The sequence below is a fragment of the Melospiza georgiana genome, chromosome 1 (genome assembly GCF_028018845.1).
Source record: "Melospiza georgiana isolate bMelGeo1 chromosome 1, bMelGeo1.pri, whole genome shotgun sequence".
Taxonomy (NCBI): Eukaryota; Metazoa; Chordata; class Aves; order Passeriformes; family Passerellidae; genus Melospiza; species Melospiza georgiana.
In genome coordinates this window covers 19,248,335-19,271,660 of record NC_080430.1, presented here as the reverse complement: position 1 = coordinate 19,271,660, position 23,326 = coordinate 19,248,335, and the positions used below count along the sequence as shown (strand labels likewise).

Here is a 23,326-nt window from a genome sequence, read left to right as displayed (position 1 = left end):
AGCCAGCAGCAGTCTAGTTGTGTCAGTACTGAATTTAGAGAAGTGTTCGCCGGCAGGGAACTCCCAGCTCCGGCTAAGTCTGTAGCTGCTGCTGAGTTTAGCACTGCTGTGGTTAAACTGCCATTGCTTCTTCCCAAGTAGGCTGTTCTTGAGCAATATCCCCCCAAATCAGTAAAACTATTAGTTCCCTTTTCATGTAGCTTGCAGTAATTTCACCTTCTACTCCTATTGCTATTCAAGATAAATTGTGTTTATTTAAATGATACTTTTTTTAGATCAGAAATTTTGTAAAGCATTTTACTCTGACTTTATTAATTTGCGTAAAAATGGAAAGAAAAGCTGATTTTTGAGAAATAGGTGTGACAAACAATTCTTGAAACATTTGTTGCACATTGAAAACAGATGTAAACATGTAATTAGGGAAAAATGACTGGAGTTTTTTCTTTTCTTAGAGAGACTTAGTGATAATTTCATTCTGTTTGTCAGCTCAGGTTGGGATAGGAGATTTTAAGTAAGATATTATTTCCTATGAAGTTCTGAATAATTCTCTGTGCATGGCTGGATGTACATAGAACACTAGCATATAGAATTGGGGGAAAATAGAGGCCAAAGAAAATTACCATGAGGCAGAAATTATACTGTAGACTTTAAAGTAAATATTTTTGAAGTTTTGCCAGGACTTAGTACTTAATTAAATGTTTGGAATTTTCCCTGTGCACTTGTTTGCACAGCATTATAATTATATTATAATATAATTATAATACTGTGCAAATATATTTATGTTATATAAATATAATATGCAGTATTACCACGTACAGTAATCTTAAATGCAAGAAGAAATGCTGTAGATACCAAAGCACGAGGCTTGTCCATATAGAGATATTTGGCTGCTATTTCCCTGAAGTTTGCCTGTTTCAGGGATAAAAACCATCACATTACAGAATGAATCCACTGAATGGTTTGATTAATGGGTTAGCTATTAGGAAAGTTCTTCTTACATTGTCGCTTCCAAAAAAGAAGTGGGCTATTAGTTGCTCTTCTTTTCAGAACTAGGTGTTTCTTATTCCTTGGATGGTTATGCATGGATAATATATATTTATTTTATGTCAGCTTCTTTTGTCTCTTTTAGGTTCATTTGAAACTACGTGATAATTTTATATAATTACTGCTTTTAGTAATGTCTTTTAAGAACTGATTTAAAGATAAGTGCATTTGGAGTTTCTTCATTTGCCTTGTAGTGAATGCAGCTGGCAAACTTTTCTTTCAGTACTTGCTGCAACAATGAGAAATTTCTGTACAATTCCTAGGTTTGATTTTGTGCTCAGAGAATGCCATTGGGTAGCTGTTAGAGTAAACTATTTCTGAAATTACTTTTTGCCTTACAATGTTTTTTGTCTCATCTTCCCTTCTGTCTGCTTTTGCAAAGGAAGTTTACACTTTGAATCTTTGAGGGGAAAATACTGACAGCAACATAAAGACAGCTGTGCAAAATATGTATTTTGCCTTTAAAAGAAGTAAGATATTTGTTCTGTTTCTGAGTAAAATTTCCTTGCTGAATCAAAAGCCTTTGCTTCTCTCCAGTGAATTTGGGAGAGTACTCTCTCCCTTAGGAGCTTTGAAGAAGAGTGCAGCTGTAGGTGGTAGGACACAGTTTTAAACTTCCACATTTCAGAGGCTTCAGAGGTGTAGCATTTGTATGGATTTCCAAATACATTCAAGTCTTCCTTTGTGAAAGAAAGGCAAAGGTGTTCAGGCTTCTGGGATTGTTTGTGTGTCTAAGAGAAGGTACAAATATGAGAAGCTCAGCTGTAGAGAACTTACTGTCTGTTGGAACCTTCTTTGTCCCTGTTTCATATGGAATACTAGGAAACAGGTTTAATGCTTCTCATGACTATTGCAGGAAAGTTCTTTGAGCTTCTTAAAATGAGTAGTCAGTCCACCATGTTACATTTAAACTTGTTAATAATGTAGTTTGTAGTAATTTTTTAGTAATTTTACTGTAAATTGCTCCAAGAGGTCCCCAAACAGAGACCTACATGTAGGGTAAATACTGAAAGATGGGACTCTGCCTCTCTACTAAGTGGAATGCTTGTATTGCTTTTTTTCAATGAGGAAAAAAACTGTAAGAACTCAAAACAAAACTCTGAAAAAACCAGAAAGTAATTGGAGATTGAGTTTTATGGGGTTTATTGAACTCTCTGTTTATAGAGGTATCTTACTTTGAAGTTACTTACACTTAATACAGTGACTCAGATGAGGTTGATAGATCATGACCTTGTTCATTCCTAAAATCTGAATGTGTCAGGTCATGGTATGGAAAGCTAAAAAGCAGCCAGTCTCAGACCCTGTCAAACAACTGAATTATCAGTGTTCACCACCTTGAGGTACAAAAGAAGCAAGGCAAAGAATTAAGTAGGATTATCCCCTTTCTGATCTTTTAAATGTTAGGTTATAGGTATGATTTTAGGATATATTAGCTTTTAAAGTAGTGTGGAAACTGTACAAGAATAACTCTCCTACCTTCAAGTCTTGCTTATAAACAAAAATGCTTTAGTTAGCTGACACCTCCTGTTAAATGTTGTTCTTAAAACCTCTGTAACAGGCTGTTCTGATCTCAGAATTTCACTCATTTTCCTGTTTAAGACTGGTTTTGCATTATATAAATTTAAAAAAAAAATTCAGTGGTCTCCTGGTCCATTTTTTTCCACTATGTTTTCTGCTACCCATGATTGATGTTGTTTGCATTTATTATTCTACTCATTCTCTACCTCACTGAAAGGAGGTTGTTATAAAATTATTAGTCAATTAAAATAGAGACAATTTTATTTTTTGGCATAAAGAAGTTTCTCTTTTCTCATTAAAGATCTTAAAATGAGGTTTCTACAGGGGTAGGAGTGTTCTTAATGTTTAATACTCAGTACAGTTCTCTCATATAAAAACAAACATTTAATCCACCTCACTACTGGGTGATACTTTCATTAAGAATATCTTCTAAAATTGTTAAATTTTACACATGAATGTGATATTATATAGAATCTCTCTGAATGCTCTTTCAGTAATTAGGACGGAAAAAGTGAAAAGCGATTTAGTTTTGCTTGATGTTTCTCCTTGGAATGCTGGTGAGAGGTTGTAGTGATACTTTTATAGTAGTAAGCTTCCATACAGTATGTATCCATATTTATCAGCCACTTGTTTAAAAAAAGAAGTATTGAATAGTGAGGAAGAATTTGGATATTTAAAATTTCTTTCTTCTGTTTTACTGAGAATGTTTTTGAAAAGATTAAAAATTGCCATGGCATCCCAGTAAAAGACATAAATTTAGAAATGCTGTGAAAAGATTTCCAGGTACTAAATAGCTTGTTTTGGAGGTTGGAATGTGTTTGGTATACTCATTCAAGCTTTTTTACAGAAGGTTCTTGATGGATTAATTTATAAGATGCTTATAGGGCTGTCCAAGTCATACTGAAGTAGTCATCCAAGCAATGCAGAGTTTGGTTAAACACCAATTTAATTAAAAGTAGCTAAGCATCATATGAGTATTGAAACATGCTATGACATTTGGAAAATTCTTTGCACCAAATGTACAAATAAAATTCCAAGTTTGCAGGCTTTTTGTAATTGTGTATATATATATATGTATATACACACTCTATGGCATATTATACCATTAGGCACTCAGTCTGATGTTTCTGAATTCCACAAATACAGGTTATATTAAATGAATATGAAAATGATTGAGACTTATAAGGACATAAATGCAAACTTGAAAGCAAGGACAGTTGGGAAGCCTAATGCTACTAACCCTTGGCTGTTTAACCCTTTGGCTGGTTGACAATGGTATGAAATGTAAGCAAATTAGTAGTTTTACTGCCTTAACCTTGGTGAAGTGTTACACAAATCCCAGGAGTCTACCAGGTGATCTCCTTTTGCTAACAAGCATGATTAGACTTTCATAAAGAAGTTCTTAAACCAGCTTAGCTGCAAAATCCAGTAGTTCTCAGCCTAGGATCTCCTGTAACACGGAATTTGTTTGTATACTTCTTATCAATTAAGTATTTTCTCTTTGATAGACATGCTATATTTGTGATGAACAAGGCAGAGAAAGTAAAGCAGCCACTGGTGCTTGTATGACATGTAATAAACATGGATGTCGACAAGCTTTTCACGTAACATGGTAAGTATATTTTATTATTTAATATCTCTGATGTTCAGAAAGAATCAATTCACACAGTGTAATGAATAAGCTCCTTATTTAGTACATCTTTTGAGTAAAGAAATACAGCAAAGTGGTTTGTTTTTATAATAGTGTTCCCTAACAATATGGCAGTGGCAGCATAGATTTTGCTGTGAGCTGCAGAAAAAGTCTGATAATACTCCCTTGGGTGGTATTAAATGGTGTGTGCTCCTGGGAATAAGTATAGGGGAGTGTGGAGTTTTTTCTTGGTCTTAGCTTATTTTTCTTAGAGGATGTTTAATAGGATATGGGAGTATGAGGGCATTGTTTTTTAGCATTGCCTGCTAACTGATTTTGATGTTTACTTTTGGTAAATCAGTGGGAAGATGACTGAGCTGTACGTAAAAAGGCACTAGACTCACCCTTTCCAGTATGGATTTCCAAACATTGGGGAGTAACTCACTTCACTGGTTTTATCTAAATGATACAGACCATCCTGAACTATTCAGATTTCATGTGTTACTGCTGGAGGAAAAAAAGCTGTGTCCTCCACCATCTGATTCATTTCACTTTAAGATATTTAGTTTTCCTTGCATTCAGGAGATGTTTGTTTCACTTTATGGACTTCTAAAAGAGGCTGGATAATTAGATTAAACCACATGCAACAGGTAAAAGGAAGCAAAAAGAGTTCCACTCCAAAATTTGCAGGCATTATTTGTTTCTTCAATTTCAACAGGAGTTATTTTACAGTAGCAGGCAGATTTATCTAGGCTGTCTAGCTGTATAATCTGTGGATTTACCTGTTTTGTGACTGCCCCAGTATGATGCTTCATGAGTAAAATGTACTTTCTTCAGTGTACCCAAGTGATAATTTGTATGTCTTGTGGAGATCTTGCAGGGTTTAATTCCATTGTTTTGCTGCTGATAATCTTGGCAACTCTTCATTTTTTTTTTTTAAATTGCTTGACTGCTTTGCAGGTTTTATTCTTTCATAAGCATCTGAGTTTTCATTGGATGTGATCAATGTCAAGTTTCTTTTTATGGTGAAAATGGATTGTATTCCTCAAAGCATGCATACCATGTAAAGGGATTACTTACAGATGTGAAAAAATGTGTACATCCAAGCACTTGTATGAAAAGGTCTCTTTCCTTTCAAACACTTGTGTACTTACAAGAGTCCTTTTCATCTTCTTACTTTATTCCAAAACCTTGAATGCTGTGAAGAGCATAAAACTTTAAGTTGAATATTGAAACAGCTATCTTGCCACTTTTTAGAATGTTTTGGTTCAAAAACATGGTCTATACTACAAAATGATATCTAGCTGGAGAGTAGTAGTATGCCTGGAGATAATTAGAGGTTTCTGTAATATTAAAAAAATGGAAGAAAAACATGAAGACTACCAGAAATCCAGGACAAGGTGTTTTAAATTGAGATTATCAGAATGATTGTCTAATGAAAAATGAGCTTCAGTGCATGTTTTTTTTTTTTGTAAGAGAAGCTTAGAAACAATACATCTTTGCTTAAAGACATCCTCTTAATTATTTTTTTCTAGTTGGTATCATCTGTAGATGTGCATATATTTAGTATTTCTGGATTTTCCAAGAAAGTATTTTTAAAAATCTGTAAAAATTAACCACATTATATAATCTTCTTTAATTTAAATACTCCTGTGTATATTTTGACTGTAACATTGCGTTATTATGGTGTCTTGGTTTGAAAGACAAGTGTCTGCCAGGGAAGGCAGGAGCCTCCCTTAGAATGGAGAGTATTGACCCCCTCCCTCCGAAATATTATAACTTTGGAATTAAGGGTCTTTCAGGCAAGGATATGAGAAAAGGAAAAACAGTTTATTAGTAGTCTCTGCGTGTATAATAAACAAACAAAAACAGTGGCAGCAACAACAAACAAAAGCACAAACAGCGCCCCGGCAGGCGCTCAGTCTCGCCTCACTCAGGGCCATTTCCCCGTGGGTGCAGTTCCGGGCCCGGCCGGCAGGGGCGCTGCTGGCTCCTGCCCGGGGCGCCGTGCCCAGCTCGGGGAGCGTGGCGCGGTAATGGCGGCTGGGCCCAGAGGGGAGGGGATGCAGGAGAGGCTTTGCTTTACAAATCCCTTGGGACAGTCGGTCCTGGTGCTCCAGCGGGACCCTCGGGAGCAGCGAGCTGGAACGGCAGGGACGGGCTCATTCGTGGAGTGGTAGATGAGATTATTAGGAAAATTAATCCACAAACACCAGAGGTTTATGTCCAAAAGGAGACAGAAGAGTCCTTTTACTTTATTCGAATAAAGGGAGAGGCCATGGAGCATTGCCCTGGGATCTTTCAAATTTTTGGAGGACGCAGTTTATCCTAATTTCAGGGCTGCATTTCCCTTCTCTCTTTCCCCATTGGCTGAGGTACTTGAGAGAGACTTCCCCGAGTGCCTGATACCAAGAGATTCCCCTCTAATGTATAATCCTCCCTTTTAATTTTCAATTCTTATGGAATTTAGAGGTTTTTCTTCTCCATTGTTTCTTTCATTCATCAATCAGTGGAATCCTTCCCATTGTTTCTTTTATCTCCCAGTGCTAGTTTTATCTACCAGCAGACCCACAGCTTGTTTGTAAAGACAAATCTGCTATTCCTCTCAATATGTGTCAGAAAACCGCGGGGATGTCTGGGCAGGCAGGGGCTGTGGGGCCGCAGTGTAGCAAAGACCGAGTAGTGGCGGAGAAGGTGGGCGGGCGGCAGGGCAGTGGCATCGGCCTCCCGAACAGGGCAGGGAGCGGTTCCCTTGGGGCAGGGATGGGGGACAGTGGCGTGGTTTCCCCTCAGCATTACCAGATGGGAAGGGGGGTTCCCTGTTTGGTGAGGTATGGTGCCAGCAAGGGCCCAGTGCAGCAGGAGGCTGAACCCCGCAGTGGTGACCAATTCTCCCCACTGCGACTGCAGCCTCTCCCCTCCATGTGCCGAGAGCTCTCTAGAGCTGGCAGCTGCCCCAGCCCCCTTTTCCCCAGCCCCCTTCTCTGCTATCTCTGCCCCTCCCAGAGAAACCCTCAGGTAAGAGAAGCGCAGCCAGGTGCCCTCCTCCCCCGAGTTTGGCAACTTCTTTTTTCTCTCTTAAGTACCCAGTCGTTGTTGTCTCCTAGCAACATATGGGAGAAGATTTCCTAAGGGAAAGAAACAAAGGGAAAAATCCTAAACTCTGACATGTGGGAATGAAAATTACGGAAAATGTAACAGTATTTGGGTTGTCAATATATAAGTTGGTTTTGATAAGGAAAATATATCATCATTACAAATGGTGAAAAGCAAAATTGTTTTGTAAAAATTATACTAGAATAAGGTAATAACTAGTCTAGTCAATGCAACTTGTAATGTTGATCTTTTTAAAAAGAGATTAGCCTGCCGCAGTATTTTAAACTAGTAAATACAGTTTGATTTACTATGTAGTTCAAGTTAGATTAAAAAAACCCAGTAATTTTCATTGTGAATCAGAGACGCATGTACAGAACATGTATGCAAGTTCTGAAAAAACTCTTCTTTGGAACTACAGTATGGTTTTGTTAAAAGCTGTTCTTTCCTTAGATTTTTTTTTCTTTTTTTGCTTGAATTTGAGCTAAGAGTCATTGTAGATTGCTTTGTTTATTTATTTGTGCAAGTAGCTGCATAGTAAATGTAGATGTGCAAGCTGTAAGCTTGTGTGAGTGGTTTAAAGATTCTGACAAAAGGCAACAGCCAAAATATGAATTATATATGTTTTTCCCTGGGCTACAAAGGTTGATTGTGTGTTCACATGCCACTGGAAGTTATTTGTGTGGAAATCTCTTACTAATTGCAGATATAAGGAACCATATGTTATCAGCTGTGATATTGTGGTACAAACTGGTGTAAAATGGCTTTCCTTGAATGTTGTCTGGTTTATTTTTAGTGCACAGTTTGCAGGACTTCTTTGTGAAGAGGAAGGCAATGGTGCAGATAACGTCCAATACTGCGGCTACTGTAAATACCATTTTAATAAACTGGTATGTATTTATTAAATTCTATAAATAAATGTTACTGACTTATTTTTTATTCTGAGTTGCCATTAGCATTAGAAATAATATTTTCATGTAGTTTGAAAAAGTAGGTTGTATTTAATTAAAACAATGTTTTAATCACAGTTACAGAAGTGCTAGCTGGAAATGTTTTTATAAGTGGTTACTTTGTAGATGTGTGGATTTTCCCCCTCTGCCAGAAATAGCATGCACATTTAGTGGGTTTTTTTCATTGAGTTCCTGGAATGTTTTCTTTTGCTATTTGTTTAGGTGCCTTCTAGGAATTCAGTCCGTTTTGGAATAAACTAGAAAATACTACTTCTAGAGAATAAAGAAGCACTCCATATTTTTCTGCTTCTATTACTCTTCTGCCCAACCTCTTTTGTTCTGTCTCTCACTGTGTAGCCAGTGAGTATTCCCTTCTTGTAGGTTCTCTGAAACACAACCTTAAGGAAGTGACCTGAGGTTTGATTTTTGAAAAACAAACAAGAAAAGAAAAACATTGAAATTTCTCAGTTAATGCAGAAGTTTTTGGATCAGACTTCTGGACTCTTTCCTTTCACTTTTTAATAGTTTGACAATTCCAAATATCTGTTTCTATGTACATGTGCGAGTGTGTGGACTTGAGGGGCTTATTGATGTTTAAAAATGTTATTTATTAATACTAAAATGTGCAGACTTATGTTCAAATACACTTGTAAGTATAGTTTAACGTGGAGATTATTTTTCATTGCTAAAAAAGTTGAGTACTTGGTGTGACTTTTAGGTTGCAGTGCGGTAAAAACACAGGACCAATCAACAATTTGGTTTCTAGAAGATTAGCTTGGTGAGGTTAGTTTAGTGCCTTTGTGAATACTGATGAATTTGCTTCATAATGAAGACAAGTCAGGGCTTTCTAGGCCCTTACTAAGCTAAGAATTTTTTTTTTTACTATTTTGAGCTAAGTATTTACAAAAAAGGTGAAAACGATCTCTTATTTAGTGGCAAAGGCAAACCTTTACACTGTTATGCCTTTGATTTGAATGTAGCAGTGCTGCTGTGATTGAGAACGGGTATGTTTATTTAAAACCCAAGTTTTATGATAAAGACATAACTCTATATTTGACATACAATTAGTTAGCTTTCCATTACAAAGCTGCAGTGGTAAGAACAGTGAAAACTGACAAGATTGTTTTAAGTGTTTCAATTTTTCTTTAAGTTTGTTATGACTGTTAATGCCTGGTAAATACAGATGCTTAGTATTTACTGCTGAAGATGGTGGGTATTCTGCTGAAAACTGGTTGACAAAAGAGTGGCCTGAAGTGTCTTTAAATGCTTCCTCAGTTACAAGAAAACCAACATTTAGAACGCTGGCCTAGCATAAAGTATTTGCATTCCTGAACTAGGTTCTCAGACATTACAGAAATACAGGCAATTACATCTGCCACTTATAATCACAGACATGACTGTAGCATTCTTTATCCTGGTTTTTAATCCATTTTAATGAAAATATACCAGACAGATCGCTTGAATAATAAATAAATCATGAAGTCACCTTACAATGCACTTCAGGCATGTGTCAGGGCATTACTGTGGTTTCATGTGATACTCATTTGAGCAGCATCTTTTTTGTTTTATGTTATGAAAACTTGAAAATGTGTCTAGCATCTTTTAACCTTTAAAAAGTGGCATATTTCATTTCTCTGTGGAAAGGATATCTTGCAAATTTGTGGGAGGTGTAAAAGTTGATACAGGGACAGGCTTTTTTCCTGGTATATATTCAGTAGTCTTGTGAATTTTAGTGTCAGTAATTAGTCAGCTTTCCAGTAACTGAAGCAATTAAGTTTTTTTCCTCAAGCAGTAAAACATCTTGTCAGTGGAAATGCTTTATACTTTTTATTTATTCAAATGGTTCCTTTTCTCTGTCCATAAATATATTTTCTCTTTTTAGAAAAAGAGCAAACGGGGATCTAATAGGTCATATGATCAAAGTTTAAGTGATTCTTCCTCTCACTCTCAGGATAAACATCATGAGAAGGAGAAAAAAGTAAGTGGATTTGTCGTTGCTAATTATGTGGCACATCTGCTTAAAAGTAGCCCTTTCTGGTAAATTTAATTTTGGCTGAAAAGAGTGAAGAAAATCTTGTTCTGAAGCACTGAATTATAAATAACACATTATAAACCATAGGTACTGGCATCCAATTAGGAAACCTCTTCAGGTGCATTCGTACATGCACTTCTCTATTTCTGTTTGCATTCAGTTTTGTGTTACTGAAACATATCCATTGGGAAGGCTGTTCCATGCAGCTTACTTTGCTTTAATTTTCTGTTAGAGCTTTTCTTGTATACCCTTTGTGACTACACAAAGAAGAAAACCAGCAGTACAGATTTTAGCAACTGTGTGGATAAACACGTACATCTAATTCCTTATGTTTTAACCTGTTATATCTTCCTCTCATCAAAGAACTGACATCTCTTCTTGACACGTTTTACTGGTACCAGTGGTCAAGCCCACTGTGCTGGCAAAATACCTTCTTACTCACCTGGGAAATCTTGCTGTGAGGGTACAAAGAACATAACTGCTGATTTCTAATGTTGCCATACTCTTTTAATGATCTGACTTTGCATATTATTAAAAAATAATTTGAAATCTATGATGATTACTATTTTTAGGTTTTTATTAGTGCTGCATTAACAGTTGTCTGTAGGAAATTTGTTATCTAAATTCAACTGAGGGTGATAACAGACACAATAATGCAAATATGCTTTGGCACTTTTTTTAGGCCTCTAAGAATACATACAGAACTGCCCACTAGCACACGTGCCTGTACAAATAGCGTAATAAGATTTTGTGTGGATGTGGATAAACTTAGTTTTCCATTATTAAAAATCATTACATAGAAATTAGAATCAAAGAATCTTTTGATCAAATGTGTATTATACAAAGGAGCTATATTTATAGAAGCAGGAAATTGAATAGCAAATGTCAGTCTTTAGACTCTTAGTCTCCTTAATATTTGATTTGGATTTTTAAGATCCCTTCCATTTTGGATGGATATTGATTGCCAGTTGTTCTTGGATAATCTTAGAAAAAATCTAATCTTTAGACTTGTTTAATGGTGTGCGTGAATCATTCTGTCTTTATCTGGTAATGCAGATATCTGGTTGTGTCTTTATCTGGTTGAACCTCTAAATCTAAATTTAGGGTTAAAATAATAAAAGTATGGGGTTTTGGCAGACTTCTTTTTTCTTAGTAACATGTCGGTAGAAAAACCAATTTTGAATTACACATTACAGAATTAGCTGCATGGTAAACCCTTACTAATATTTGTCATGTTTTCTTCTTAGTTTTTCACTACTGTCATATTTTAGGTCATGTTTTATCAAAGTGCATGCATGGATTTTTACTCACATTGACAAAACTTGCAAGTTTGTGGATTTGTGGTTTTTTGTTTTATTTTGGGTTTTACTTTCTGTTTTTCTTAAATGAATTTGACTAAAGATACTGTGCTTCCCAGCTCATACCTGTGTAATCTACAGGGTAGACTTGGAGGGAATTTCAAACTGAGCGTGTTCAGTCAATGGTGTCAGCTATGTTTTCATCTTATGCTGTGTATTTGATAAACTGTATTGAATATCTTGGAGGAGTAGGGCAGTTTTTTAGGGTGGCTTTCCTTATTTCCTCTTTTGTAAATCACATGAGAATCTAGATTTTTGTCATATTATAGTAAATATTTATATCTTTCTTCACTGATATGGTAGTGTTTGTGTGGGTGGGGTGCCCAAATCCCCCTCAAGACCACTGTAGTTTCTGCTGTATCTTTCATCTTCATTCTTTGGAAATTTGGATAATCTGATCTGTAGGCATCATTAAAGCTTTCTGTTTTGCCAAGCAGTAGCTGTACAAGTTGTGGTTTGGAACCACTTTTCTTGCTAAAACCTCAAAAGCTGTCCATTTGTGCATGTGAAATATTACACTGCAGTAAGAAACAGTCGGTCTGAAAATGTTAATATAGGTAACTGTCATTTTTACAAACAGGTTCAGCTGAAAGCCTGTGTTTCCCTTCCATAGTGTATTTAGTCTCTTCTGGGCATGCTGCCAACAAAATTGGTAACTAATATGTAAGGGTATAATAATAAAAAAAACCCTGAACAATTTAAACCAAACCTTAGGTATGATTTAATTTTCATGATGATGTTGAAGCTACAGAATAAATAGCTTCATTATATTCTGATTACTACTGCCTAAGCATTGTTAGTTTCTGTGGCAAAGATGCTACTTTGAAATGATTTAGTGATGAGTCTGTGTCCCTTCTAAAGAGAATTGGTAGTATGTCACTTGACATTCCATTATAATATCCCTTTTCTTCAGGGCCCAGGTACTTACTCAGGCTTTCTTGGAAAAACTTAGGCCACCATGAGGCTATGGAAGAATGCCTTTCTCTAATGTTATTGGCAGTCTTATATTTGGAAGGACTAAAGAAGGAACTAAACATATCTGGAATTGACCTTTGTATAATAAAAGTCTTTTTTTCCCACTAACACGAAAATTAGGCAACATTACTAGCTTTATATGTTTGACTTCTGAAAAATGTGACTATATTATGTAGTAATTAACTACTGTATAGCAGCTGAATTACACAGGTGCCTTTTCTACTAGAAGTGCTTTGGTCTGAGCTGAGCAGGAAGAGAGAATTTAAAACTCTGCTGTAGTGGCTTATATAATGTAAATTAAACAAAAATGGGCTTGTGACTGAAGACTGCAGATGTCTAAGAAGTGATTGAAGAGGCAAAAAGCATAAAATAGTAACAAAGGGCCTCTTGTCCCTATCATAGAAGTTGGAGAGCATCAGAGGAGAACCTAAAGTGCAGGAGCCAGGATAAACACTGAGCTACTAATGCATCGTGGGCATCTTTTTGTTCTTAAAGAAACATTACAGCTTTTCTGATTCTGTGGGTAGGAACTGGGACACCTCAGAAGAGGCTGTGGCAGTGAGTCACACTCGCTGTGTTCTGCTGGGAGTTTGGTTGTCAGGCCCATGGGAGGGGGAGATTTAAACCATGTCTCTGCATTGAGAGTTCCCATAGGCTGTGTGCTGGTTTGGAACTGGATTTGGAGCTGCCCAGACATCACCAGTGTGCTGGGCAGGAGCCTGTGCTCATGTGTCAGGGCAGTGAATTTCATTTGGGAGAAAGGTGCTGCATGCTTTTTAATGAGTTTAATGAGCTGTGTGAACTGTTACAAGGCGTGTTGTAAACGCTCAGATCAAGTGTTCCCGAGGCATTTCCTCACTGTCTGCACAACTGACTGGGAAAAGGTAAAATGTGTGGGAATTTATAAAATCAGGGGGTTTTAGGAAGGTTGTAAGGGACAAGCCTCAGATGCAGCAGAATTGTGAACAGTGCTAAAAGATAAATAGCTCAAAACGCTCTCCTAGCAACCCTGTCCTGTTCTCTGTAAATAAACTGCCAATGGCAAAATGGACCTGCTATGCATCACAGACGATTCTGTGGTAAAAGTAGGATCAGATTGCAGGTTTTTGGGCTACCATTCAGTGCATAAACAGTAGTTTCTTTTTTCTCTTGAAAAACAACAAAAAAATCTTGTTTTTGTCTCAAGGAGTCACTTTATAGTGCTGTATAGAGTGTTTTAAAGATTATTCTATTTGTGTCACTCCTCTGAATTGCCTCATTTCATAAACTAAATGATGCTACTTGAACATTGGGGGTTTTATGTAACTTTTTAGGGGGAAAAAGCTCCAAACTCATCTCAGTAATGTAGTATCCCATTGCATTTTTATTACATTTGTAAGCTGTGTTAATCAGTTTAATATATTTGACTGTTTAATCCTTTCAACTGCTCTTGATGTCTGAAGCAAAATTGTAAGAATGCTAAAGATAACTAGAAGGAAAGTGGTTTGCAACCACTTTGAAATTATTTCAATTTTAGTAATTGAAGTAATACTAGCTAAATATTATTTGAATAAGAACTGTGTGGTATAGATGCAAATGGTGATGTGTGTCCATGTTAACTTACTCTAAATTCTATTCTGTCAGAGGAAAAGAAGCATGAAACACCTCTAAAAGCTGACCAATAAATATAAACCATGTGTATTTCAGTGTATATACACAGTAATACCTATCTAAGATGCAGAACCCAGTTTCTGTTTCCTCAAACAATTTTTGGGTTCCATGGGTTTGAAAAGAGAGATATTTTCATCCTTCCTTCTTTACTGTTGTTGCCAGTGAAGAGAGTTTCTCTTTCTGGACACCTGTTCTGTATTGACTTTCATAGGAGTGTAGTCTTTTCTTTTTTAATACATCTCTCCATGTCAAATTCTGTTGGAAGCCTAACTGTTTGGGAATACTGACAGCATGTGGCTGTGTAAACAAAATTTCATTAGAAAGCTACTCTATCTGAGTGTATTTAGTAATAGATATTTTTATCTGCAGGATTAAGAGGAAAAGTGACAGTCTAGTTTGACTTGTTGCTCACTAAAATTCTCTGTCAACTTGTGCAGTGTTCTGTGTATACAACTGTCATCCTGATAATCAACTGCATGACATTTACTGGAGCTGGCACCAGCACAATGATCTCTTGTTGAGGTCAAGAAAAAATACTTAAGAATATAAGCTCATTTAAATTTATATTTTCTTTTATTTTAGTAAGAGAGAAAGTAGGAACTTCCTGTCTCAATTCTCAAGATTATAATGGAATTACTGATTTGACTCCCTCATATTTTTTAACCTTACAGTAACACATTATATATATTACTGACAAAAGAGTAATGCTTTTTGTATGCGTTAGCACAGCAAACACCTCAGTAGCATTAAGCTTGTCAGCTGGGATTAGTTAATTATTATAAGATCAAAATGACAAGCATACCACCTCAGGTAAACCTAAAAATTAGTCTGCATGATGTAGAATTTTGTAAGGCTGCTTAGGTTACAACTGTCTTTTTCCATCTCAAAGTACACATTTTAGTCTTTTTCTTTTACTGTGAAAGAAAATAAAACCCCCAGCCAGCAGCTCACCCTCACACAGCCACTTGCTCATTCTCCTCCCTTATGGGATGGGGGAGAGAATCAGTAGGGTAAAAGTGAAAAAACTTGTGGGTTGACATAAAGACAGTTTAATAGGTAAAGCAGAAATGTGCATGCAAGCAAAGCAGAACAAGGAATTCATTCACCCCTTCCCATGGGCAGGTGTTCAGGCATCCCCAGGAATGCAGGGCTTCATTAGTTGTAGCTGTTACTTGGGAAGATAAACGCTGTCACTCTGAACATCCCACCTTTCTTCTTCTTCCCTGACTTTTATATACTGAGTGTGTTGTCCTGTGGTGTGGGATATCTTTGGTCATTTAGGGTCAACTGTCCTGGCTGTGTCCCTTCCCAGGTTCTGGTGCACCTCCATGCACATGCTGGTGGGGTGAGAAGCAGAAAAGGTCTTGGCCCTGTATAAGGGCTGCTCGGCAAAAGAGAACATTCCTGTGTTATCAACACTGTTTTCAGCACAAATCCAAAACACAGCCCCACACCAACTAGGTGAAGTAAATTAACTCTATACCATTCACAGCCAGCATGATTCAATTCTATAGCTATCACTGTGAGACATGCAGAAGTAGAAGGTGCTTTGAAATTTCTTTTTCTTGGCTTTGGATTCTGGATTAACACAAGATTACTAGTGCTTTGAAGTTTCTAGAAGGTGATGTTGATACTTTTTTATGAAGTTGTATATTTCACCCATACTGTGTCTTGGGTTCTGGTAGACCATATGCAGTTAAAGGTGATCTATGATGTTAAGCTGACTGAGACAGGAAAATTGAATGGATTCCTTCTGTGTGCCATTCTGCTTGCCTATTTCATGGTATGTGTGTGACAGGTATCTTTAGGTTACCTTGCAGACAGTGGAGCATTTCACAGTATGTAATATGTAATTCAAACTTGTAATTTTTATAGGAATGAATGAAGGTAAGCACTGACAATACATAGTTGCATTGTTTTAGTTAATCTTGCACCATTTTTGAAGTCAGACAGTGCTACTCAAGTGTTTGGCACTACATATCCATTACTAACAATTAATATTAAACTACAGATAACAGAAGCAGTGTATTTTAGTGTTAAGTATCAAAGGACTAGCTCATTCTGGATATGTGTTGGTAGTCTTGCACCTCATAGAAGCTTTGGATGGCATTTTTATCATTGATTCTTGAGTCTTTTTACCATTGATGGTTAAAATTATGACCATTACTCATTTAAGTGAGGCTTTTGAGTATTTAAGTAATTGAATCAAGAATGGTTCTTAAAAACAAGTGTTATGTTTAGAATTATATGTATATGAATAATGCTGGCAGTAGTGTCCTACCTCTCCCTCTAAATTATCTCTTGCCTGTATCCTTTTGTTACTGTGACTGCAGCAGCACTGCTACTGCACTGAATTTTTCTGCTGTGTGTTCTACTGTTTGAAATGCTAGCTAGATGGATGCCTGAGAAAGGGCTGTTCTTATAAAAATAAGATATGTTAGGATTTGAGTTTGAAACTTAGGGATTGTGGCCATCTTTCATTCTGCAATTATTATTATGGTTACATTGCTAATAGCTACTCGTCCTACATAAGAGGCCACATAGATCTGGCCTCTTACTTGGGATGAGCAAGAACTATGCACAGCTTTCCATTGAGGATGCTAGTTGTGATGTGACAGCTCAGGATTATTTACAGTGTTTGGTGACACAAAGTGCAGAAAATCTTTAACTGATATGAGTACTCTGTGCTAATAGAGCATTCTGATACATTAACATTATTTGAGGATGTCAAACAGCAGCTGAAAATGAGGGATTTAGGCAATCAGATGATTTTGCTTAATTATCAGTAAGAAAAGTAGATTTTAAAATGTTGTTGAGGTTTAAAATATTGGAACAGCCGAAGGTAGTGGAGGATAAGGATTTCTGTAATAGAGAAGGCATAAAAATGCAGTAATTCAAGGTCAATCCAAGCAGTTTGGTCTTGAAGGAGTAAGCACTGGTGGTTGCTGATAGTGTGCATGTGTTTTAATTCTTCCAAAAGAGAAGTTAGTCTCCTGTTCTCTGAACTCATGAGCTCTTGCTTCTCTGTTCTGCATCTGTCTATGCCTGTTACTGTCCATCTTTCATGTTCTTCACAAAAATCATGTAGCTCACTAAAACAACAGAAAACTCTCCACTTGGTTTTTTGTTGCTGCTGTTCAGGAGGTCTGACACTGAGCACTCTGAGAAAGGTGAGAGTGGGGTCAGAAAACCTTTTTCTTCTTTTGTAACAGTGAACTGTTAAATGCTGAACTTTGGAATGTATTTTAATCAAATAAACTCCTGTAGAATCCCTTTTCAAGAGGGCTGTGCATTCCTGAGACAAAAATGAATTGCAAATAGGTGTAAATACCTTTAACAAGTTAAATGATACTTCCATGTGGAAATGTTATGAATTATTGATGCCATTTAAAGGAAAAGCTGAACTCATTCATTTCTTCTGTATTAGAAGAAATTCTAGTTCATTAGAAGTGAACTATTTATTGTTCACTTGTGTTATTCATTTTTTCCGAACCCTGAAGTCCAAAGTTTGAAAAGATACATTTTATCATATCTCTTTTGCTGGTAACAGATCCCAGCTAAAATGTAGTTACACATGCATCCTTAATTTGATATTTTGATGAGATGCTGGTCTTTTTCACTGGTCTGACAAATGTTTCTCTGAAAGTAAGTTAAAGAAAAGGAATGAGCAAGTGTTGATATTTAGAGTGATAAAACAAGTAAATGAGCTAAAAAAATGAAGAATTGGAACCAAAGTTTATTTGTGAAGTCATATTATGTAATAATTTTGTAGATTGCATCTTTGTGGGAGAAACAGAAACAATCAGAATGCATTTCCATCCCCTTCTTCATTCCCCTGCCCCCTGCTCTACAAGAAAGCAATGCACAGCATGTGCTGTAGAATTCCAGAAATTTTGCACCATATTTGTTGTGTTATCTAGAAACATGTAGCTGTTGGAGTTAAGATGGGATTACATAATTTTTTAGGTAAGAAAGAAAAGCCAAAAATGAGATCCCTGGTGAGAAATAAAGCTTTCTGATTAATCATGATGCATGAACTTGAGGCACTTTGTATTGGTGTTTAGCTGCACCATAAATCCAGGCTCTTCGAGTTGTTCAGGACCAGCATTGTTACAGGTGCTTCCCCAAGGGCTGCATGGCAATCATGCTTTATTTTTCTTACAGTAAGAAAGATTTCAGGAGCTGCCTGAATCTGGTCTTGTGAACCAAGATTAAAGTTTCCTTTGTCAGTTTTGTTGTTGGCCCTTTATTTTTTGATATGTTCTTCCTTGGAATTGTGTCTTCTGCTAAATCTTGGTTTTACAGATTGTACAGATTGCATTTATCAGCTTTGCACAGGAGTTTGGAACATCTGAACTCATTCCTAAGTATATAAATGGGATATGTGTGTTCTGCCTGCCTTTAATGCTCCCTCAGCTTTCACTCACTGGTAATATTATTTTCAGTCCTTGTTAAGAGTAATTTCTGTCCTTTATTTTCCTTACAGTAAAGCTTGTAAAAGATTAGACATTTGATATCATTACCTTCCTTAGAATGGAGAACTCTCATGTGGTTTTATGGATGAATGTTTATCTTGGTGAACTGTTGCTACCTTTTTTTGGGTTTTTTTTTAGAGCTGAGACTGAATAGAGATCTTAAAAAAGTGAAGCATGGAGAGTTCTCTGTTGGGAGCTAACAGTTTGTTGGTTTTGTGGCAGTAGGGAAGATGGCTAGTTTGTGTGGCCTTTGAGACAGACTTGATTGAAAGCTGTCATATTTGTTAAATATTGTGGGAATTCATGTCCCTCTGTTAATCCTTTTCTGAATTCCAAAGTGGATATTTCAGAAGTCTTCTTATACTTTTTATGCATCTTTGTGGTAGAAGAGGGTGCAAGTGCAAGAAGTCATTTTGTAGGAGCTACGTCTCTTCAGCAGTCTCAGCAGCTTGTTGAAATTTTTATTCTTATCAGTGTAAAAGCTGAGCATTTCTTTCAGAGATTTTCCTGCACTGTTCTGCAGTTCTTTGATGTTGTATGCATTTGAAGTCAATTCACATTCAGAAGTAATGCTTCTCAACTTTGCTTGGGAAGAAAAAAAGATAATAAAAGAAAAGAAAAAAAGGAAAAAATTGTGAGAGGAGGTATAACCTAAAAGAAGGAGGAAATGTAGAGTTAAGGACAGCAGATGTCTTGTGATTGAGTTATTTGGATGCAGAAGGCCTTTGAATGGGTTACCCCTGCAGTGGCTTTCAGTGGAAAGCTGTAACCTTGGTAAGCTGTCCTGGCAAACTTTGTCTTGGTGGTTTGGATCTGGGGGAGGAATTTGATGTGATTGCTGATGCTTCACTTTACAGAAATCAATTATATTCTTTCCAGACACTGAGCTGTTTATGTCCTCTTCCTTCCTGCTGTTCTTCTGTCCCTTGTCCTTCCTGACACCTCCTTACGTGTAGGGACTGCTGTTGATTTCAGTGTGTTACAAAATGTAATTTGAAGTCCTCCTAAGTGTTCCTTTGGTGAGCGTTTTATTGTTCTTTGCCTTTTAGATGAAATTAATATGGGAAGTAAAAGAACACTAGAAAAGTCAACAGAAAAGATGTTAATTTACAAGTTTTCTTATTGTTTACTGTTATTGTTGTGAAGTTTCATCCTAAAGTGTATTAAAGTCATTGCCCCTTGGCTCCAAAATTATAAATAAAAACATTCTTTAGGATCCCAGTAGAATGATAAAAGCCAAAGAAACTCAGGCATTGGTTAGCCATTCCATAGCTTCCTTCTTGAAGCTTCTCTGGGGTTCAATGAAATTGTCACTCAAGTTTTCCTAAACACATCCACTGATGATGTAGTAAGTTTGGTAGCTTAGCACTGGTGAAAGTCTTTTATATCAACAGAAACAATGGGTAACCTGGCAGTCTTGGTGTAGATGCTTCTGTTTTTCCTTGATTTCTGCTTGCATTTCTGTTGTGTGTAATGGGGATTGTTACATTAAAGATATTATTGAAAAGACTGTGCAGTGCATTTGAATCCTTCCTCTCCATAGTAGGCTTTTTTCCCTTTCTAAAATGTTTTCCAGGTGCAAAAAGGGCCAAACAAACAGTCTCTCCTTGAGAAAAACACAAAAGAAAACAAACAGCCTCCCTGATCTAAAGCTCCTTCAACAAGCCTATATTAGGTTTAAAAAATTTAAAAGCTACTTTGTGGTGTATGCCATTGTAATTGTGACACCTGCTCACTATATTATGAAGGGAAAACCTCCATAGTTCTATACATATGGCAGTATGGATAAAAAAAACCCAAGTTCACTAGAGTGTGTAAAAACCCCAGACCTAAAAATCCCCATCAGCTTTTTAAAGTGTACTTGTCTTTGGGTTTTAAGAAATGTACAAGGATTAAAAGGACTTTATGTATTGTATCTAGCAAGTATAGTTCTACATAGTATTTTGGTGCTGATAGTTTTTTTATTTGATTTATTAACTTTCTTGGTTAAACTGTTTAATTCCTGGCAAAATTAGCTTAGTTAAAAGGATTTGGACTGGTTAGAGACAAGGTGATCTCTGAGTCAATCACCTGGTATTTACAGTTCATAAAGGTAGAGATAAAAGTGTTTTGCTTTCAGCTTTGCATCTAGGTTGTCAGTTAACCAATTTCACTTTACTTGAGAACTTAAAAATTCATTCTTTTACTCTCTCAGGCTGATTCCATGAAATAAGTTTTTGATATTTCTTCCATTGTGACAGAAATAGAAAGGTGATACTTGGTCATACCTGAATAGAGCATGCACATCTTATCCTGGTGCTTGGTGAGAGTGGTTGGGCAGTTGCTGTTGAACAAATGATGTTCTTTTGAAAGTTTGGACTATCATTTTGATAGAGAAAGATCAGCATGGGTAGTTTTTAAGATTCAGAACAGTTACTGAGTTTTCATATGGCTATTTAGACTTAGACATCTTATCAAGCTGCTCAGTGGGATTTTTGAACCCCTTGTGTCAATCCATATGGTTGCATGTTTTTTTTACTAGCTCTCTGTAGAAGCAGTCTGAACAAATAGCTGTGCATTTTGCTGTTCTGCAGAGTTTTGTGTTCACAAAAATTCCACAAATATATAATTAAAGAAATTAAATACTTGAGTGCCACTAGCTTTAAGTAACTTTCTTTCCCAGCTGCAGTTTCTTTGCATCTTCTGACACTGACTGTCTAAGGAAACCATATTACATTGCTAAGAAAAAATGACTTGTTTATGATTAGACTGGAAAAAATACTGAACTTCTGTGTTCTGAGTTTAATTGATAGTTTTGTCAGACTCACTGTTTTTGTAAAGTATTTGTCTAAACTATTCAAACAAATACAATTTATGTCTGATTCTGTAATCCTCCAAAAATTGATTTCTGCCAGTATGAAAGACTTCTGTTATAGTATAAAGGCTCTGGGATAAGAAGTTATTTTCTCTCAGTTGGCACAATTTTATTCACACTGCTAATGCTTCATTCACGTTTAAGAAATAAAAATTAAAAAACTGATTACTTTCTCAGCTCTTTTAGGAAGCACATTTGATTTGTATAGCTTTGATATTTTATTCAGTTTACCATGGAAAATACTTATTTAGTCTGTAAAATGTATGTCCCTTTTTTGGAAATGAAATCTAAATCAGATTTCCCATTCTTATGCATGGAGATGTCGGTAGGGGAGCCAAAGCTAAAACCTTGCATTAATTTGCATTAGTATCCCAACAAAAAATACTGTTCAGGTGCAGAGATGCAGATAGATAGAAATCTTTGAAGAAAAATGAACGAAGATCTTTGAAACAGAAGCCATGTCTCTGTTTTTAGTTCAGTTTCTTTTGTTGATTAAGTGATTATTGTAAAAATGGGTTATACTAACAACAGTGCATTCATAAATGCTGGTTATTATTGAACAATTTCAGTTGATGCACTTTGAAAACAAATATAAATACTTGATTTACTTTATAAACTTATATTATAAAACATTCAGAGCATTAATGTGTTTTCCAAATAGCACAGGACATTATTGCCATATCTCTTCAGTTTTGATAACACTTGATGCAATATAGATTGGGTTATGTTAAAGGTGAAGCTGAACTTAGTTTCTGTTGTCTTTACAACTTACAGAAATATAAAGAGAAAGATAAACACAAGCAAAAATATAAGAAGCAGTCGGAGTCCTCCCCATCTTTGGTTCCATCTCTTACTGTAACTACAGAAAAAGTAAGTCAATGTGTTTTTTCTCTTCCACTTCAGTTACTTATGTCAAAATTTCATGATGTAATCATTCTACTATATATACAGGAGCTTTATAATGGTATAAATTCTAGAATTATCAAGCACTTAGTATTTTTTCCTGTAATGTAAAATCCTAAAATACTTGAAGGTTTTCATATGGAGAAAGGCTTAGAGTTTTGTACTTAAATTTTGATTCAGGTGCCAGTGATACTCCAGTAAATTTTCCTTAATTGAGGTATATTTAACAACTTGAGAAGTTTTAGAAAGTCTTTCCTTCAAAATTCACTTGTGTTAGCTGAGCTGACACTGAACCTGTAAGCGTTTAAAACTGGTAGTTATGAAATTACAGCTCCCACTTCATACACTTATAATTTCCCTTATTAGCAGGTTGTTCTGTTATGTTCTCTGACCTTCCCTTTCTGTTGATGTGTTAGAAAATACCTAATTCCAGCAGGAACATACAGGGTCAAATAATGACAGTTCTCACTGTACTCAGCAAGAATCACTTCTGCTACCCACCAATAAAATGACACTAATGTTGGTGTTACAGAGTGGGCAGTACTGTTGAGAATGGGGTTTCTGATTTCAGACTTGGAAAGAACGTGTCCCATTCATGTGGAGATGTTTGACATCAGAGTCAGGGAATCATGGTTTGAGTTGAATTGTGCTTAATATGCACAGATCATCCTGTAAGGTGCTGAGGCTTGTGTTAGCTGTGTGTGCTTTGGTGTTGCATTCAACAAATGTGTGTTTGCATATGGTACACCAAGACCTCATCAGGACAGGCTGAAACAATTGAAATACCAATTTCTCTGAACAATTGAAATACCAATACTTTCTCTGGTCTCTGGAATTATTCTCT

At 36.2% G+C, this 23,326-nt stretch overlaps 1 protein-coding gene across 2 annotated transcripts in view; it reads left to right on the top strand.

Annotated features, from left to right (window-relative positions):
• Window positions 1-23,326, top strand: part of MLLT10 (MLLT10 histone lysine methyltransferase DOT1L cofactor) — a 123,432-nt gene that overhangs the window by 36,889 nt on the left and 63,217 nt on the right. For both annotated transcript variants that reach the window (XM_058026901.1, XM_058026892.1), the window contains exons 5-8: window positions 4,071-4,174; window positions 8,082-8,175; window positions 10,118-10,213; window positions 22,354-22,449. In XM_058026901.1, the coding sequence (XP_057882884.1) occupies window positions 4,071-4,174; window positions 8,082-8,175; window positions 10,118-10,213; window positions 22,354-22,449 (390 nt within the window). The remainder of the gene's footprint in view (window positions 1-4,070; window positions 4,175-8,081; window positions 8,176-10,117; window positions 10,214-22,353; window positions 22,450-23,326) is intronic.